This window comes from Drosophila teissieri, chromosome 2L (assembly GCF_016746235.2).
Source record: "Drosophila teissieri strain GT53w chromosome 2L, Prin_Dtei_1.1, whole genome shotgun sequence".
In the NCBI taxonomy this organism is placed as follows: Eukaryota; Metazoa; Arthropoda; class Insecta; order Diptera; family Drosophilidae; genus Drosophila; species Drosophila teissieri.
Genome location: NC_053029.1, coordinates 6,723,154 through 6,743,216, shown reverse-complemented (window position 1 = coordinate 6,743,216; position 20,063 = coordinate 6,723,154). Strand labels below are relative to the sequence as shown.

Sequence of the window (20,063 nt, the reverse complement as noted above, 5' to 3'; positions counted from 1 at the left end):
ACTTAACAGAATGCAGCGGAAAGTTCACAGATAAAAAGCTAAAGTGGTTTTTGTGTTATTTACCAATCTGGTCTATAAAGATGTAAGTACCTAAAGTACTTTAATTTTCAAGGTAGGTGCGATTCTTTTGAATAGCTTTCAAAATGTAACGAAGTCACTAATGTATTGCCCTAAAAAGCTCTTACTTTAACGAATGCATATACATTTTTGGTTCGGATTTAATCCAAAAAGCACAATTTTGGAGCAAAGAGAAAGAAATACATAACATCTTTCACTACATCCTAATATTTCTGTATAAATCTCTGCAATTAAAATAGTTTTCAAGCCCTTACTTACACACACACATAAATAGGTATAGAATAGACAATTGAGTTTTGTGTGTGGCTAATAATGCAAACTATTTGCTTGATATACTGTTATTTTATAGGACACATTTTGAGTTCAGGATATTAAATTCTATCTTTATTTGAGTACTTTAATTTTTGAACTCGGATCGGACTTAGACTAGGCACTTAAATTTCATAACTTATTTTCCATTTATATGTTTTATACCAGGTGCAATATGTAATGAAACTAAGGATGTTGCGAAATTCTTTAGTTCATCTAATCAAATATATATTAGTAAAGATTTAAAACAGTTTCTTACAAGGCAAGCGGTACAAAAATAATAGGCAGAAAATTAAAAAAAATCTAAGTTAAGGCAAGTCAAAATGTATACCTCAGACATTGTTTTTTATAATTTTAAAGTTTGATCCCTCAATTAGCAAAGCATTAAAAAATGATTTTTAACGAACTATGGTTTAGCCCTAATTAAAAAGCATCGCTTTTTATGAGTGCATAAGTATAGACATTGGCTTACAGATAAAGTCTTTAGGATAGCGAAACTCGAAAAAGTCAGATAGTAAAAATATGATTAAAACGGAAACGGGTTTCTATATATGTATCTTTCAACGACCTGCTCCTTACAGGATATTATAACTGTTCCTTACATCTGCTATGTACACCTCTTACCCTAATACTATGTGCATGATAGGTTCTAAAGTGATTCCAATCAACTTACATGGGCCTCCAGCTGGGAGTCGCCGGCGAAGTGCGTTGCTCGGAACTGAAGACCCTCGGTGAGCTCGTCGACCGCAGCAGCTTCCAAGCTGAGTCCATCGCCAGTCTCCTGCAGCACATGGTGCTTCAATTGCTCGATCTGATGCAGCAGCTTGAGCGTTCTATCATCCAGATTGTCATCCTCCAGGCGGAGCTGACGCTGCTGCTCCCGCTCCTCGTCCACGTCCCATTCGAGCGACTCCGGCGTGGAGATGTGGGACCAGGAGTTTTGCGTGGACGAGCAGCACGAGTGCCGCGTGAGCGAACCGCCGTGGCGTTGGCTACTCAACCTGGCCTGGCGCGCCATGTGTCGTCCTTGGCTGGTGGCCATCGCATTGGCTGCCGCCAGCTGGTCCAGGGATGCATAGCGCGGCTTTGGCGGCAGCTCCTTGGGCACCTGCTGGCACTGGAACTGATACTGCCGCAGCTGCGAGTACTCGTGCTCCCACTCCAGGTCCAAGGAGGAGCTGGCCCGCGAGTTGGTCATGCGCTGGTACGCTCCAAGTCCCATCTCTGTCTCCCTGCTGGACGTCGTCTGGGCGTTGAGCAACTTGCCGGCGTCGAGGTTTTGCATCTGGATGTCCGACATGGCCCTGCAAGGATTTAGTAGTTTTCATTTGTAGGCAACACCTTACGAGAGGCAACATACGTGGTCGGCAGCTTGGTGTAGCTGGGTTGCTGCTCCCAGTACTTGTCCAGAAAGCTGGGGCACTGCTGGCTCCTCTTGAGCCGCAGGATGCGGTAGATGAATCCGTTTCGCTGGCAGCGCTGCCTGGTGGTCCTCGATAGAAGCTCTGCCTCTGGGTCTTGTCGTCCTGCGGATCTGTTCTTTCGCCTGGAAGATAATACAGAGCTTATGTTATTATAACTAAATTTACTAATTTAATTTAATTAATATAAAATTGTTTTTTATTCACAAGAAGCTTCAATTACTTATTGACGGAATTCATATATAACTGGTGTTTACTGTTTACAGATCTAGTTGCAGTAACCACCCACTTGGGCGAGAAGCCCGCGTGTGGCACATTGTTTTGTGGCAACCAGCGGGCGTTGCATAGTTTTAGGCTGTTGACCCCCAACTAGCCGATTCCACCCCGAGCTTAGCCAGTATTGATTGGTCAGCGGATTTGCGCGCGAACGAAAGTCAACGGAGTTGAGCTTCAACTAATTGGCCCCACTTACCAGAGCCAGCTGTTGGCCACCCAGGACGTGGGTGGAGTTGTCAGGGAAGACGACGTCGAGGACGTCGAGTGTGTGGTGGAGTCGGACGTGGAGGTGCAGGCGGATTGGGCGGGTGCGGCGGCAGCTGGGGCACAGCTGCCAAGGCATGAACCCATGAAGAAGGGGCTGCTCCTGCCGCTGCTACAAGATCCTTGTTGGCTTCGATGTGGCTGCACTTGGCATTTCACGTCATTTATTCGCCAGCAAGGCGCCACATTTCACGCGTGGCGCTCGGGTCAAGGCTCCGCTGTGATGGCCCCTTCCCGGGGGCTTTTCGATTACCGTTTGCACTCCGGAGCCCCTTTCAACGCAACTCCACACACTCCGTGGCACAGCGCGTAACTGTTTTGCATGCGCCGAGTGCGTCGACGTCAGTGGGTGACGGTGACGGTGACGCCCCCACGCTTTCTGGGGAGTGAAATGCTCCGTAAGCCTAGTGACGGAGTTTCTGTTTGGCCCTGCAGCAGATATGTAGGGTGGTGGGTGGCGATGGTGCGGCCACCTTTGAGAGTCAGCTGTTCCGACTGAGTGTTGTGGCTTTCGCTTTTTGCGCTGTCAAGTTGCCAAAAGTCAACAAGAGAGGAAAGCGCCTTGTGACAGGAGCTTTCGTCACCACTTAAAGCTTCAACGGACGCTCAAAGTTAATGCCTTTGAGCAGTGAGCGCTTTCTACTAGCGGGAGCTTTATTAGGGGTAATAACGGGATATGTTAAGGCTTGAAGGACCAACATGCTGAAGCTTTGCTTGGGGTGTACAGTGGGAAATGTTAAGGCTTGCAGGACCAAATTGTTGGAGCTTTGTAAGGGTTTATAAAGGGATATGTGGGATGTAGAGCAAAGAAAGACCATGTTATTTGCAAATTTCTCTTAAATGAAGTTTGTGTTACAGCATTCATATCTTAAGATAGCGAACTTAACAGCAAGCTAAAGATGTCTTGCTTTTTGAACTCTGACATTTATGGTCATAAAACTTACAAATGCATAGAGTCCCAACTTTAAATGTGTTGAAGTGCTAAGACATTGTTCCATTATGCCCGCTCAAAAGACCAACTAACAAATGCTTAATGATTAGCTAGGATGAAAAACATGTTTTCACTGTAAGACAGATGAGGGAGATTAAAATGCTTACGCAAGTGATACGCCCTGCTCTATTAAGTTCAGAAAGGAATAATATGTTTCTTAACTCAGGCGGACATGTGCTCATTCTAGTGCTAGAAATTCTGTGACCTTTAACTCTTCTCACACTTTATCTCTCACATGATAAACATAAAATTTAACCCCGCCGCATTAGCTGGTGGAACGGATAGTACATTAAAACACGCGAACACTCGAATCGCTGGGTAGTTCGCTGTTTTGGGGGCTGTTAGCAGCGGAAAGTGCTGTTGGCTCTGTAGGCAGGGCCATAAACATATGTAAGCTAACATAAATCACGGCCAACCGCAACATTTGTTTATCTTTTTAACATGCCGCAGCCGAAGTGAGTCGCACGACGGGATGCTGGTGCCAGTGTGAACTCGGCTGTCGTTTCGTTCGGTTGTCGTCAGTCAACGGTACCGCATCCGCATCCGTATCTGCAGTCGCAATCGCAATCGCTTTTGAATCCGAACTCGAATCGGTAACGGTATTAGAACCAGAATCGGATTCCTCGGATTCCTTGGACGCGCGTACGTCGTCTTGTTTGCGTTGGCCAAATACATAGTTAAAAATAGTATTTTCGATTGGCATTAGTGGCAAATAGTTGTTGTAGTAAATCAACTGCTGTGAGTGCTTTATCCCTCTATTGCCCCCATCCATGCCATTTATGCACCTCCGCTGCCCACCGGAGGAGCTGCTGGTTTTGTGACGGCGTCTGTGTGTCTGCCGCGTGGTCCCCTAATTTAGTTATGTTGCAAAAACGGAGAACGGCAGAGGGAAACATGAAAATCCGTTGTTATGTTGTCTCGCTGCTCTATTTATAAATTGATTTGCTGATTCCTGCCGACATCTGACGCCCCATCCAGCAGCCAGACATTGCCACGGTGAGTTATTAGTTTCTGGAAGCAGGGCGACATCGGATGTGTAACGAAGATGCAGATGGGCACCAATAAAGGCATAATAGAGTTCACAGGATGCCCTGCTTATGGAGCTGCACCTTCCACAATGGATCCTTCCGCTTACCACTTGGCTTACCTCTGCTTGAGCAATTGTGTAGGCAACTGATTGCACCTTAAATGTTTCATTAGGCGGCGTTCAAAATAATCCGAATTGCATGCAATTCCGACTTCAAACCTAATATTCTTCATGTTTCATTTATGACACTAAGTACGTTACAAGGCATCAAATGCGTTGCAGATTATTGTTTTACATGCCAAATGGCAGCCTTGTAAGGACCGATATCTACTTGTTTAAATTAAAACACCCTCTGTCTTTATTTCCGATTTAAATTGTGCGTTTCCAACTACCGCGCACAGTCTGACTCAGATATTTATATATCCTCCTGACGGCCGTCTGCGTGGTGGCAATGTGCACCGAAGTGCGAAAGCCGGCTACTATATATGTAAACAAACGTGCAGAAATCTGCCATGATTGTCCGATCGAAAAGATTAATATACCGTGGAGTGAAATCATTTTAAGAGGTAGTATGAATTTACGATGCTGCGTCTGGTTAGTGCTTTGTGTTCATGTTTTAAATTTAAGTTATTTGTTTACTTAAGTAAATAGTTTTAACTAAATAAACACAATATTTTTGAATAACTCTGAAGATCGAATCTTTTAGGTAAACAAACACTTAGGTTAAATTCGCTGTGCTGTATAAAAAACAATTGTTAAAATCGCCAGAAAAGAACTAATAAGTATAATTAAATAATTAATCTGTTTGATTGATTGATTCCTTTCGGTGTGATTTTAGTGCAGCGAGAAGAGGTTTCTCATATAATGTACATACTTATACTCAAAGAATACGCAAGGAGATTCCTGCGCCACGGGCTTGTTGCTATTATTCGTTATTCATTATTGCGTGTGAATGGAAATGTAAATTGATCTATTATGCAAAAGCGAGTAAATGCTCCCTAGGAGACGGAAAGACAGAGCAGAAGTCAGAACTGCGAACATTCACCGCTGGTTCCTTTTCATCACGCGGCTACATCACTTCGAAGATGTGGGAAATATCCTTTTTGTCTGCGGGGCACAAACATCGCTGTTTACAATGATTTAAATGCATTATGTATTCACGGTCCATTTACATTTCGCGGTTAGTTCCACAATACATTTTGGTATATTAAACCAACTTCACATATATACGCCATTCATATAAAAAATCACATATTTTTGCCCATTTTCTTAGCTTTTATATCGAGATGTGTGAGATTTTTGGTATGCTCATCGATCATGGGAAACTACAATATTAGAAAATTGGATTAAGGAGCAAACCGCTAATAAGTTTACATTAATTCCCTAGAAGTAGGATTCCATTTAGCATATTTGTATGCCTCTAATAAGTTTTAAGTTGTTTACTATATCCTTCTCTGCACAACGTTCAAGTTCTTAGTTTATATATCACACCCAAAATGAAAGTTGAGTCGTCGGCTTAGAAATCAATTAAGTTTTGCAATTCGGTTTCAATAACCCTTACTTAATGGAAAATCCACAACAGCTGTCCCCAAGGAGGCATTCTAATTGAAATGCATTCATATTGCAATAGAATGAAGAAATTGACGAGACTGGAAGGACCTCCATGGGTTTACTTGACTGCCGTAGCCGGAGTGTAAAACAACAGCTGACAGAGCAAATTGCTTTTCGCTTATGACACGAGCAGGAATTAAAAACAAGGAAAAAATTCATCTATGCATGCATGCAGCAAAACAACCACGGAAAGGAAGCTGATAATTCTGATGATGACGATAACGTTGTCCTTGGCATTTGAACGGATTTGAGGTCGGACGGAGTTTAGTGCTGGCCTCTGCTCTGATATCTTCCTGATGCTGATCCTGGCTTATTAAATCCAATTTACCCCATGAAGACCAATGAAAGCCAGATGTAGATCTAGTTAAAAGCCCTCACACCATTTCTTAAACATAAAAAACTATCTGTCCGCTTCTCTGTCCGTATGTCCGCATAAACGACAAGATCCCTGAAGGTAATGGAATTTAAAAGCTTAGATTAAACCACTCTATTTTAGGGCTTATCTTTTTAATCAATATAATCAATAATAAATAATCAATATGCTGTGTACCGGGTATCTGATAGTCGTGCAACTCAACTTACTTGTGGAACCCTAGACTCTTCAGAAATGACATATTGAATGTACACTCAAGCCTAAAGGCAGGCAGTCGTGTATAATTTCACTGTTTTGAAATTAATGACCTATATTTTAATTTATAATGACAACCAATAATTTCCTCTCATGTTTCCTTATATTTCAGGGGAAGCGCGAATAAAAGCCAATCGCAATTAAACGTTGAGCGATTCCGAAAGCAAACAAAACATGAACCTGAATATACAGTAATATACAGTAATGCCACAAAATATTTGTACGCTACAAGTAATTAAAATTTCTTAATTGAGAAGCTAAACAACGGTAAAAAAAGTGGCATCAAACCCAGCAAAATAATGGCATACCACCTCGAAGCTATTTCCTCGTTTCTGTATGTGGGCCTTGGATGCCTGATTGCCTCGTCTGTGGCACTAAGTACAGATACTGGAAGTGAAGGCAACGCTGGTAGCGTCGGTGGCTCAACCCTAAATAATGGTGAGTAAAACTAATGTTCAATGTCCTATAAATTATCTGGACAACTTAACTTAACTTATTCTGTAAGAAAAATTATACACCTTTTAAATAACTGTTTTAAATTATATTTTGTTTTATTGCACACTACATGGTTAAAAGGTTTCCGATTGCACTTTTTTTTGGGTTATTAATGTAGGGAGCAGAAATTATATTTATTTGTATAAATCAAATACATTAAGTAAATATTTTCAATTATTAATTTCTTTTCCTTTTGTAATTTATCTGGTCAAGTAAATTAATGGTGAACTCAGCATTATTAAATTACTTACAAATAATGATTGTGATTTTAATTGATACAAACAATTGGAATTGCATTTTAATCAGGTATTCTGTGCTATTTCTTTGTAATATTAAGGGTTAATATTTTTACATATACCTATAAATATATTTTTTATCCGACCATATTTCGTGAACATGTAATTTGACACTGAAAAGTATATTCAACACAAACCGACTAGTTTGATTCAAAAAGGAAAATAATGTAATGTAAAATAATGTTAAATAGTCGAATAACTCTGCACAACCTGCTCCTCGAGTTTGCGGCCTGCAAATGTAATTTTCATTAACGTTATTAATATTTTCATTGCGCAGTATTTTACGGAGCATTCTCCTTTTCCCACTTTAAATACCCCAGAATCACCAGCCGGACGGATTTTCATTGGAATAATAACTTTATTATGACGCGTGTTGTTGTTGGCTTACAATTTTCATGGCTTAATAATTGCTCATTTCACTTGCAGCTGCCTTTTGTTTGGATTTTATTATATTTGTTGTTATTGTTGTTAACAATTATGAGGGCACTTAAATAAATTTTATTGCTGTCTGCCTTTATTTGTTCAACGACGCCTACTTGAACTTCTTCGCCCCGCGTTGGGCGCCACACAAATGAAATTGACAATTATACGGTGACCTCTTCCCCAGCCCCCCCCACTCTTGTTCAGTAGTTAACCAGGAAAATGACAAACGAGCGAACCCAAAACTTTTGTACGCCATTTATTAGCTTGAAAGCAGAAAGTTTCCTGGTGTGATTCTGATTTAGCTTCCAGCGAGCAAATCAACTTAAATCATTTCGGTTCGGAGCAGGGACGATTAAGTACTGCGATGCGGGAGTGTCGGGCTAATGAAGTTAGCCAAAGGGATGGCAGCAGCAGTAAGTGTTTATTATTGTTCTAAGGACAGTGAATCCAAACGTTTAGGAAAATCCATCTTTTTATTTTTGGGGACACTTAACATTTTACAAATTGGTAATTCTTTTTATGCGAAAAACTAAATGCCATATTCCAATCTCCGGAACCAACTATCGCTACCTGATAATCAGCTTGATTTATGTGAGTGCCAACGGCGAAAATCATTACTCGACCACTACGGCGTACAGGCAACATCATTAATCTCCGCATAACGCCCATGCGGGATGCTGCCCCTTTGGCCCATTGGGTCGTTGGCCCACTGGGCACCAGACATCGGAGGCTGGGCCCGGATCGGCTGACCTTCGTCCAATAATTCAACGCTCGGCGGCCCACAGAAGACAAGAACGCGTGCTAATTGCTAATCAAGGCGGATAAGCGTCCGGAATGACCACAGACCACGTGCTACCAGCATCACCCATTATGAGGCCATGTAAAAATCATTCTGTTTATATTGCTTTGCGGTGGAGCAAGGCAAGGGAGCACTTGAAGGATATTTTTCAACCCTATCTATGAGTAGCTTTAAAACATAATTTCCTAAACCTAATTTGGCCATTCGAAACTCTTTAACGAGTTCTTCTTAAAATTCGTAAGAAATATGATAGCCACATAGCGCCCCTCATCAGCAAGAATATTTAATACATATTTGAGTTAGATTAATGCATTTTCCATTGTGATTTGATTGTTTCAAATAGTTTGCTGAATTGTCCACAAATTCAGTGCTTTTTTAATATATTTTTTACCCCAACAAAGAGTATTGTAGAGCCGTAGATGCAGCCCCAATTTGCCCGGGATTATGAGGTGTTTGATGGTGTAGGAAGTATCCTTTGAATCAGCTATGTGTCGGCAATGTCCGTCCAGCTGACAAATGATCGCCTGCTTATGGAAATGGCTTAGTGTGGCTTGTGCTTTATCTGTCATCTGGCGTTATAATGGGTTCTATGTCGCCTACCCCAACACGCACCTATAGTAGCCCGGAAATGTTTCGGAGAAGTAGGCTGCTAAACATAGTTTCAACAACCTCTTGACTTTGAGTAATTTCTTATGTTTCCTTTCCTTGCCACTGACATTGATTTGGATCATCCCCCAGAGCTGTCTTTTTTCACACGTCATCAAATGACTCATGTACATTCGTTTTCGCAGGCCCTTTGTTTAAATGTGACATTACATAATGATACACGACACTTAACTCTGAGGGCTTTCAGTGTGGTTTTATTGTTTTTCCCATCTTCTAGGTCAATGCGGATTACGTTACGAGTGTGATGTGTTTGAGTCGCCCTTTGAATTATAAGACGTCTTTAATTTATATGTAGAAGATGCTTCAGTTGAATCACTTAAGCTCCACATTTTAAACATAAACTAACCAAGTCCACTAAAAAGTTATGTTTTCATTTTTTTTTTAGTAATAATTGATATTGCAAATTGGAAAGTTTGTTTTACTGAGTTTCACTTGTTGCTCACTCTGGCAGGACTTTGGACGCACTCGAGTCCACGAAACAAGCTTCAGCACCTTATTGATTCCGTAGCCTCTACGTAAACAGTTTGACACTTTGGTTTTGGCACTTTGACAAGCCACGTCGGAAAAAAGTTGCACCTGAAATATTTATGAAAATGTTTCTGACACGTTTTTAATAAGGTTTGTTTCCCCAAACTTCGCATTTCGTTGCTAGCTGCTGTTGCCTGCTGCTGGATGCTGGCTGCTGAATGCTCTGGCTGCGTTTGACAATTCGTGTTGTTAATTTAATTAAAGTCGGCGGTTGTGGTCGCGAAGGCCTTGACAAGGCCACTCCTGTGCATGGCAGCCGTTTTCGGGAGCGTTTTCCGAGAAAACATTTCGCTGCGCGGCCGTCAAGTGAGCAAAGCAAACGCAAACACCCATCTTTCAGCCTAGCCTGGTTGAGAAAGGTCGGCGCTGGTGCCAGTAGCAGTGTGGCCAAAAGACCTGTTAATTAACCAAAGCTGGGGAGTGGACTCCGAAGGGGGCAGGCCATCCTGGGTAATTGGCAAACTGTTCGTTAGGAGAGGAACGCTTCGGCAATGTTGTGCCTGCAAGTTCATCAAAATTATTTCTGCCGCTTTACACTGTTTCAAATTATTTGGTTCTTTTCTTACTTCGGACAGGTAAACTTCTTGTGGTTCCCCCAAGGAGTATATACATGAATTTTTCATCTGGACCAGAGATTCCATAAAATTCATCAGTTCATCAGAGGTACCTGTTAGTCTGCACCCAATGAAAAATTGCCAACAGACGTGCCGCTTCTAATAAGTGGCGTATTTTGCGGGGCGATTTCAATTTTCAGTGGCATAATATTTACAAATGTTCCACAAGAATTGGTAAGAAATTCGGACCATCATATTTGTTTTTCTTTTTCTTAGCCTCGTTTTAGATTTGTCCACCGATAAATATTGAGCTTATATTTCGGTTAAAACCAACTTGATGCGGTTGAGAAAACACATGACGAGTACCAATAAAACCAAAGTAGAATTCCACAAAACAAACGGCAGATGATAAGGCAGTTTCATTATTTTTGGGACCGCCTGTTCTAAATGCTATCAATGTGCGAATGGCAAAGCGGTGTTCCTTTCGTTTGGGTTAAGACTCTGCCACAATAAAATCAGAGCAACTCACGATATCAATAAGCGGGGAAAATAAAATCCATTGTTATGGTGCCATAACATATCACGCCTCCATTGGGCCAGATAACGACTGAGTCATCCCCCGATGCAGTGCGTTTGTGGAGTTTTCTGCTCGACTTTGTTTTGTCTGCAATGGCGAAAACTTTGAACCCTTCTGGGGCAGCAGCAGCAGAAGCAGCAGCATTTGTGCTTTCGCCTTTTGCAACTTGGGATAAACAAAGCCATAATTCAAGAAACGTTTTGCCGCTAGCAGCCTCACTCGACTTGCATAAACAAATTGTGCTCAAGTGTACTGGAAATCGGAGTGGGGTTTCCTCACGCTCGTCAAGCCCGGCGTAAACATGATAGATTTATAGTTGGCTCTGCTTCTGCGGTTGTATGGCTGGATGCTCGGATCCTGGGATGCTGGGATGCTAGGATTCCTCTCGGCGACATTTCAGTGGGCAACGTGTGGCATACTTAATTTCTTGCTTGGGCCAGGGCCAGGCGGCTTGGTGGCTTGGGCTTATCTCAGCTCGTAAACACATGGAGATGGGCTAGTTCCCACATGGACCCACGGATCTATGCAATCAGAGCCGGCTGGGTGTCTGCTAGTCCTTTTGGGGTCCTGGCTGCTCTGCTCAGCACTTGACTTTGTTTTCGTCAATAAATTTCGAACAAGTTTTTTCCCGACGATTTCCTTGAATTTTTTTTACCACCTTCTCCGCCCGCCCGCCTCAGCTGCCGCAGTGGCCAGCCATCAGGCGGAAAAACCACACTCCGGGCGCTTGGCACGCCGCAGTTTTCCGGCTTTCCCCTTTTGCTTTCCATTTGCCGCCGCCTGACTTTTACAATCGTTTGCTGTAAATTTGTGCTTAAATGGTGTGTTAACATTTAAATGTTGTTTTTTACGCCTAATAAAATGGCTTCATACAATAAAGAAAAAACTTCTTAAAGTGCTTTGGTATTTATCGCACGACAGACTGGCCCAGTTTGTAACAAGATGTTTGAAATACTAAGAAGGAAACTTGAATGATTATGTATTTGTCATTCTTCATAAATAAATTTCGACTTGTATTTATCAAAAATAGCTCCTTGTTTAGTTTTATAATGGGGCGATGTGTTAGGAATATGAAAAATGTGTAGTAGTAATAATTAAGTTCGATTTTGTGTCTTACAGTTCTTTAAACCTCAACGGGATTCGTCTAATTAAGCAGTTAGGTTTAAATTTATTTTTAAATTTTCCATAAGTAGGGCTTAAAGTCGAGAATAGAGGGCGGCATGCGGATGCGGATTCGAATGCGGATGCGATTGCGGATGCGAATGCGAATGCGGGTTCGTATGCCGCGCACTCTGTGCTACTTTTGTGGGTTTTGTGCGCCATGTAACTGGGAGCACGCCCGGCTGCCGCTTAAAGGACTCGACTTGACTCGACGCCAAGGTCCTTTATCAAAGCGAAAGTTGTTGCACAGTTGCATGGCTTACATACACAGGAGCTCACGCCCTGAAAGAGAGATCCCTCTCACTCGCTCGCGGGTCAATTATCGCGCTTTGCATGCCCCGAACAGTTGTCGTCCATCATCCATCTCTATCCGCTGGTTGCCCCCTTAAACCTTTCCCTGGGTGCGTGCACCATGGATATGGATGCAGTGGTGGGCACAGCCGAGGGCCGAACCAAATTTGTTGCTTAAAGTTGGCCCATTGAGTTGGCCTTGTGTCTGTTTGCTTTGCCGGTTTGAATGTCTGTCTGTCTGTGTATCTGTCTGTTTGTTGGCTTGTTTGTTTGCTTGTTTGCTTGCATTGCCCGCGGTTAGCCATTGCAATAAAAAGTTTTTAGCTCTAACGCTAATTAGGCATTACGTATACGCCGCGTAGCCGGGCATCTTCAAGTCCGCACGCTAAATCGCGCTAATCACACGGCGCCCCACTGCATCAGCATTTCGCTTTCCCCGCTCTTTGTGCGCCGCAATGTACGTGGGTATGTACGTGCATACTATATACTATATACAATGGCTGCCTCAAGTGCCCGAGCTATGTAAATTATGCCACCCAGGAGCCGCAAGTGCCGCACTCGAAGAATTGTGGCAATGTGCACTCAGTATCATTTAGTGGCATGCACCTGCCGCACATTCACACGCTCGTGCATTCGCATGTGTGTGCAGTTTGGTTGCAAGCTGCAATGTTCTATGTTGCCGGCAAAGAAGCAATGGGTTATATATGACGTGCCAAGGGAATGTCTTTTGTTTTGTCAATATACTAAATTATCTGAAAGTAAAAATGAAAAAAAAATGTTAAGAGATCTTCCTGAAGATCCAAATGAATCTTGGGGCATGGGGAGTTTAACCCATATATTAATATCCTGCCTTTGCGGGTTTCTCTACTTTGAAGGCTTTTGCTGTTTAAGATAGGAGTATGCATGCTGTCAATAGTTGTCAACAAAACCCACTTGAATGGTGCCCCACCCCACCTGGCCACCTCCTTTGTGGCCAGCTTCACCTGCTCGCCAAGTGGCCCACATATAGAACATATAAGGTATTATGTCAGATTGGCATTACTTTGGGGGCCGCGGCGGCATCAACGGAATAAAAGAAGCTAGTTAGTTTTGCTTTTGGCAGTTCGATTCGCTTCGTTTCCGGGTGGCCGGAGTGGCCGGGAGAGGTGAGGAGAGCGGAGAGCAGAGAGAGTGGTGGATGGGGGTGGCCTGGTGGCCAGGAGAGTGTCCTTCGCGAAGGCCCCTTGTTAGTGCGCTGACGCACTGAACTGTCCAGATCTGGCTCTGTTTGACTTTTCCGGCGGAGCTGCGCGGATGCCTGGGGGGCGCATATGTTACTTTATTGGCATTCAATTTGAGTTATCGCTATTTTTTCCTGTTCATATGCGTTGCTGCCCCCGGGCGCTTCAGTCTGGATCTTTTGCTCTTCCGTCTGCGGGCTGGTGAAAATGAATTTTCCAATTTTCACTTCATCCATTGTGTTAGGCAGCTGCAGCTGCATCTCGTTCTGTGTTCTGAGATTCTATCGAATGTTTACGTTTGTGCTATTTATCTGAGCACGTTCAACTAAGCATGGAAAGAAATTCTGGTAAATACGGGGAAAGTCATTGCAGAAAAAAAACGAGAATGCCAAAAAGGCACCAAGTATATAATCACATTTTATTTGAACTTCTATTTCACTTTATTTGATTTGATTCCATTGCCATTTTGGCTTGTATTTCTTGCCAGAGTTGTACTTGTTTATCCCAGATGCCTGTTTTTTCTTTGCCACACTCACAGACATGTACTAAACGAGCCCAATAAAAACACATATTGATTGGTCTTCGAACTCATTTAACATTTGCTCTTTACTTATAATGAATTAAAGCTTGCACAGGTTTTAAAGCGAGAGAATAATAAATTCTTTACAAGCACACTCAACATATTGAACATTGGGCACATTGGGTTTTAAAAATGCGTCAACTTTTCGGTTCGAATATTTAAAGTAAAATGCATTTGTGTTCGTTGATTGGCTTTCTGTACAGATTATTTGTGCTATAAAGTTGCATAAATCTTCTGTTTATCGACAAAATTGCTTACACGGCCAAATGGAAGTGTCTGCGTCTGTTCTATTAATTAAAAATAAAACTTCCGAAAAAATAAGCACAAGATCCTGGCAATGCTTCTGGTCCATAACAATATTCCGCCACGTGGCAGTCATTAAATGTTGTATATCCCTGAGGGTGCTTGTGATTTAAGACAATCTTTCTTTTGAACTTCGGCATGCAGTCACTTGCAAAGGGGTTTTCAGGTGGCACGTGGCGAATGGGAAAGTGACTCGTTAGGAGGTGTTGCATCTGCTCTTCTCGCAACAAAACCAATTTGCAACGCGCGGCTTCCTGTGCCAAACTTTGTAACCTGCTCATTGCAACATTCAGCGAATTATTATTTGTGTTTCTCGGAAATTGGCAATTAGAGAGGCGTGAATGTTAACCAAGAAGTTCCCTACGAACGGGTTATCCTTGGGGGTTTGCTCCCCAAAACAACCCATTTATACAGTTCAATCGATTTAGAAGTTAACAACAAAAGTCATAAGAAAGTCTTAAGATGCGAAAACCAATCAATTGTCGGTGTGGTGCAAAGAGCCATAAGTAAATAAACCAAAATGTACTCAAATGGTTGGATGATTTGGCCATCAAAAATGTTTAGCACATGTGCAGAACTAAGCAAACAGGCAGAGACATTGGCCATTAGCTGTTCTAAACCTACTTAGGCCCTATAATTATTATCGAGTACACACACAGGCCAATCAATTCTGTGTGGCTATGGAGTGCGGCACAAAGTGCATAATTAAGAGAAGGTCCTGCGAGGCAGCCTGTTTGCAAACGTCCTGTTTCCAGAGGAGTCCCTGCTTTCCCTGCTGTCGAATCATAGAATGGCAGTCTGGGCCGTCTGCTGCTGTTGTTGTTGATTCTTGGTTAATAGAGCAGTACTTAGTGCCTGATGGAGTCCGATGGCAGGGGCTCATTCTTCGGCGCCCCAGAATGGCTGGGGGCTACTTAAACTTTCGCATTTGTGTGAAGGTGAATCTCTGTCTGCAAGGCAGTTATGCGCATTTCTGCATGAGCAGTTCCTGACTTTGCTTACCTATAGTGTGCATGCACATATATAGGCTCTCTACTCTTCAATGCAACGAATGTAGTATACCCTTTTATTGCCTGCACAGTGTAAGCCTGCGACATTGATCATAGTTAAGGGTTGTACAAAGACAAATATTGTGACTATCCTTGTGTATCCTTCTGTTGCAACTTTTGTCTGTTTGGCTTGGCAGTTATTCGTACACTGTTTATATAGTCCACTTTTCAAATTTACCTTTTTCTTGGCTGCAAGCGCACTCCAACCTAAAACATCATGTGTGACGACAAACACAACAGAATCGGCTTTAAGAACACATACCTATGTCACTCATTCACCCAGTCAAACTGTCAGTGCTCCCCATTCAATCGTTGTTGTTTGTGCTCCCGGCTGCAATTGGCAGCCGGGGCAGAATTACATTTGCTTGATTGAACTCTCCCCGTGCCCCAAGACTCCATCTCCTTATAGCTTTTCCCCGCTTTTCTCGGACTATACTGCACTTGGACTGGAAAACGCAGGCTAGAGGAGTCCTCAGTTTGCGGAACAATGCAGCCTCTAACCGAGATGCAGCAGTCATGTCAGATACTAAGATACTTGCTCCTTTTACCTGGTCGACATGTCTCTAAATGTATTAACACTATTACCCTCCGTGTGTTCGAACACACTGAAGTTGATAGAGTGCCTCTATCGCTGGAATGCCGCATACAAACCTTCTTTTTTCCATACTGAGCTTGTACTTTAAAGTTTAAACTTTAATTCTGAGATGAAAAATGCACACTTGATAAATATATGTAAGTGCGATGCTTTCTATTGGCCCCACAAGCCTTTACTTTATCTGTCAAGTTGAGTAAACAATGAGGCAGAATAGAAGAACAGATAAATGCACTGAGAAAATGTAAAATTGCACATTCTAAAGATATATTTCCGTTAATTCCTGTAAATTCTTGGAGCCTTGATCACGTCTGTAGTAAAAAGAGGTTTCTTTGAGATCTTAAACCCAAGCTTACAAAACTGTATAGTAATCACTCTCTCTATTTGGTTCCTCATTTTAGTAGACTTAAGTATATCCATACCCTTAACCTTTGACCCCAGGATTACCGTGTGTATATTTAAATAAAAGAAGACGACTTAAAATGTAACTGGCGCGGGTTGAGCGATAAAATCAAAGCACAGTACAACCAGAACAATTGTTCAAAAAGATTTGGAAATTGTTCGGACAAAGAAGGAAACGCAGAAGAAATGTTTGGAAAAAAACAAAAGTTTAACTCCTTTAAAATCATTAAAACGCTTTTAGCGCTTTTCACGCCCCTGGCCAGCGAGAATTTCCACCCGTCTGCCAAAGCGATGGAAAGTTTTGTTTCGGCTTTGTTACCAAAAAAAAACACACAAAAAAAAGAAGAGAAACTGCCGGCTATGATGGAAAAAGTGGCAAAGTTTTAGTCAAAGGCATCACTGGCGGAAAAGTATAAGAATAAAATGACCATGAGTGACCGGAGCAACGCGCCATGGGCTAGTAGATACCCTAACCAGATGACTTGCCTGTGAATAGATTTTGTCACTTAAGTGCCAGAAATATGGAGGATAGCCTTTCCTTGCTCATGACTCCTCGGCGTTCGTCCTGCAGAAATCCTTTGTCCTTGGCCGCAGTTTGAATCAAAGTGTCTTGGTCGTTCGCCATTGAAGCGAATGCGTTGCCCATGCCAATTGTGCAATTGTTGGAAAATTTCTTCTTCAGGTTTTTGGTATCCTTTCTTTTTTCTTTCATTTCTTTCATTTTTTCTAAAAACTTTATCGGTGCGCCTTTCATTTTTTTTTCTCAGCCATTTTTTCCCTTTTTTACGCTCTTTGCCAAACCGTTTCCACGGTCATTGTTGCGATTTGGAACTCGTCTTAAAAGGTGTTGGCCACCATGCGGTTGCAGATACCCTTTGATTGAATATGCAAGGCTAATGCATAAAATTGTCAAAAGATATCGAAGTTAAATGTTGTCCTCGAAAGTCAATAAAACGAAAGTGCTACGACTTCAATCGATTTGATGAACTTCAATCAAGCTGCGCCAAAGAATGAAGAATGACGAGCATCACTGGCTTCGAATCCACGTGGATTCGTGCCACATCGCATTTGGGATTCCGCCGAAGTTCTGTCGTCAAATGGCCAAATGGCAGCCGTCTGCAACTTTAAGCTAACTTGTGATACGTATCCCGCACACGCGCTCAGTTTGAGTTCGGTCAACAATTGCCCACATAGACAAATTGGAAAGCACCACTGACTATTTGATACATTGTGGGGGTTCCAATGTCCCGGGCATTTGCAGTGGCAACCGGGGTGGCACTCTGGCACGGCCACCAGGTTCCAGCGTATCGATTCATTCATTCAATAGCATTGTTCGGCGAAAAGGCATTAGTACTACTACTAGCGAGTACTATAACTGGAGAATGGCATTACTATCAAATAAAAAGTTATGCGTTAAATTGGCGGGTTTTTTCACCACAGGAATTGTTATCAGCGCGCCACTTCTTCTTTTATATTTTTTAAATACGTAACTAGCGTTTGATTATAAGCAGAAACTTGGTTTGCACATTATTTCTCCCAGTGCAAGCTCAGTAGCGATAAGGCAGTCGAACTGAGCACAGTTCGCCTGAGCACTGGTTAATCGTCAGTAGTCGGCTTGGAATATCAGACGGATTAACCGCATCACTGACTGACCCCAATCTAAGCCCCTTCGTCTAATCAGCCAACTGGTGGGCGACTAGGCGACAACAACGCAGTTCCTTCCATCAGTCAGTTGGAGCCAGTTGCCTCTAAGACGATGATCTGGATGTGGCTGCCACTTGTGTGCATGTGCCTTCTGCCGCTTATGCAGGCGGATCATGTGGCTCCCAAGCTGGATATTGCTGTGAAGGACTTCCAGCTGGAGCTGCTGCGCGAACTAGGCGACCTGCTGCAACAGCGGACTGAGCCGAGTCTCAACGATTACCTGGATCGTCTGGGGCGCATTCCCAGGAATGCCAACTATACAGAACAGCTGAGTGCAGCGCGTGCCACGCCGAAGATCCAATCGAAGGTGACGCTCATCAAGCAGCTGCTGGATGTGCGACCTCACCTGGACACGGACATGGAGTACACCATCGTGCTGCGGAACCTGGTCTTTCTCAACCGACTGAGATCCACGCTAAGGGCGGCCGAGGAGACCAGCACACAAGAGATACGCATGATGCGCATGTACCGCCTCTGCCAGCAGCTTGACCGCCCGGCTCCTCATCATCAAGGGAGTCGTCTGATCAACGAACAGACAGTCGGCGCCGCATTGGAGCAACTCAACCTGACCAAGAAGGAGGTCAACGCCACCGGCTTGGATCTTAATGAGTTTGGGGCGCAGCTTTACGAGCGAGTCAAGTTGTCGGGCGCCGAAATCATCGACAACTACCTGCACATCCTGCGCTCCCTGCTGCAGGACATCATCGACGGCGACCATGCGGATCTGGCCGGCAGCACTGCCAAGCTGGACAAGATGCTGCAGCAGCTGGACGCCATGCTTGCCACAGCGGACTTCTTCGAGAAACGGCAGCGGGTGTACGCGTACCTGGAGACCCACTTGCGTATGGATTACGAGGATATGCGGGACACGTCGAGCAGCGAGCACATCACCGAGCACCTACTCACCCAGCTGCGGACCAAGGGACTGGACCTGTTCGTCATCTTCCTCTTCAGCAACTTTGAATTCATAGACCTGGTGCACGAGCACTGGGCTCAGCTGCTGCCACAGTCACCTAGTCTCCTCTACGACGACACCGCCCGCCAGCTGTACGATCTGCAGCAGCTGTACCAGGCCTTCAAGCTGGACACGGACTGCGAGGCCAAGTACACGGCCTACTCGGACGCACTGCGTCGCTTGCACGAGCGGACCGTGGAGCAGGGCCAGCGCAATAGGCACATCTTTGAGCTGCTCCACAACGCCGCCCAAAGCGTCGGCACGGTCACCTTCAACATGATCCGGGACAAGTGCAACGAGCTGAGATGAGCCTTAGTCCTTTAACATTATAATAAACCCATCTGGGCTGCTTAAATGCTGGCGGTTCCATACATTTTACTATATAGTTCCATACATTTTACTATAAAGTTCCAAAGAGTTTACCATATAGTTCCATACAATTTACCACAAAGTTCCATATGAGAATGCCTTTTATTGAAGACAGCGGCCGCCTGGGCTGCAAGTGACAGAGTTCGAAAGGACAAGTTTCACAGGATAATTACATTTTCCCAGTTCCTGCGGTTGTCGGCTGCTTTTAATATCCGTCTGCCGCATCTGATTTCGCTTAAGTATCGTCCAGGAACACCTTTCCACATCTTCAGGTTGAGCGGACAGGAACTTCCTTTTGCCGCATTATGCAGATGTTGCCGTTAGTGTTGCTGCTCCTGGTGTTGCTTCTCCAGCGCTTGTCCTTGTTTATCTGATGCTGCCAGTGCTCCAAGGATTCAGCTGCTGCGCTGCTCCTGATCCAGCTGAAGCTGAAGCTGCAGTTCCCTGGCTCCCCTGTGGCACCGATGGGCCTTCAGACTAATGACTGCTGCTGC

At 43.6% G+C, this 20,063-nt stretch overlaps 3 protein-coding genes across 3 annotated transcripts in view; 2 read left to right on the top strand and 1 right to left on the bottom strand.

Annotated features, from left to right (window-relative positions):
- Positions 1 to 1,051: 1,051 nt before the first annotated feature.
- Positions 1,052 to 2,435, bottom strand: LOC122626759. Its single transcript, XM_043807135.1, has 3 exons — positions 2,281 to 2,435; positions 1,748 to 1,933; positions 1,052 to 1,691 (listed from the first exon to the last, which is right to left on the bottom strand). The coding sequence occupies exons 1-3, from the start codon at positions 2,433 to 2,435 to the stop codon at positions 1,052 to 1,054; spliced, it is 981 nt and encodes a 326-aa protein (XP_043663070.1).
- Positions 2,436 to 6,904: 4,469 nt separating this feature from the next.
- LOC122623494 (neurotrimin) overlaps positions 6,905 to 20,063 on the top strand; it is a 30,877-nt gene continuing 17,718 nt past the window's right edge. The window contains exon 1 of the mRNA XM_043802693.1: positions 6,905 to 7,043. Within this exon, the coding sequence (XP_043658628.1) occupies positions 6,905 to 7,043 (139 nt within the window). The remainder of the gene's footprint in view (positions 7,044 to 20,063) is intronic.
- LOC122623504 lies at positions 18,150 to 19,670 on the top strand. Its single transcript, XM_043802705.1, has one exon. It carries the CDS (start codon positions 18,298 to 18,300, stop codon positions 19,507 to 19,509), a length of 1,212 nt encoding a protein of 403 aa, XP_043658640.1. The 5' UTR covers positions 18,150 to 18,297; the 3' UTR covers positions 19,510 to 19,670.

Bases quoted from the DNA above. Each gene is read 5' to 3' on its own strand.
- LOC122626759 (XM_043807135.1), bottom strand. From the start codon at position 2,435: ATGGGTTCATGCCTTGGCAGCTGTGCCCCAGCTGCCGCCGCACCCGCC. The intron at 1,934-2,280 runs GTAAGTGGGGCC...ATTATCTTCCAG, and splicing joins GTGGCCAACAGCTGGCTCTG to GCGAAAGAACAGATCCGCAG. The intron at 1,692-1,747 runs GTATGTTGCCTC...AAATCCTTGCAG, and splicing joins TACACCAAGCTGCCGACCAC to GGCCATGTCGGACATCCAGA.
- LOC122623504 (XM_043802705.1), top strand. From the start codon at position 18,298: ATGATCTGGATGTGGCTGCCACTTGTGTGCATGTGCCTTCTGCCGCTT.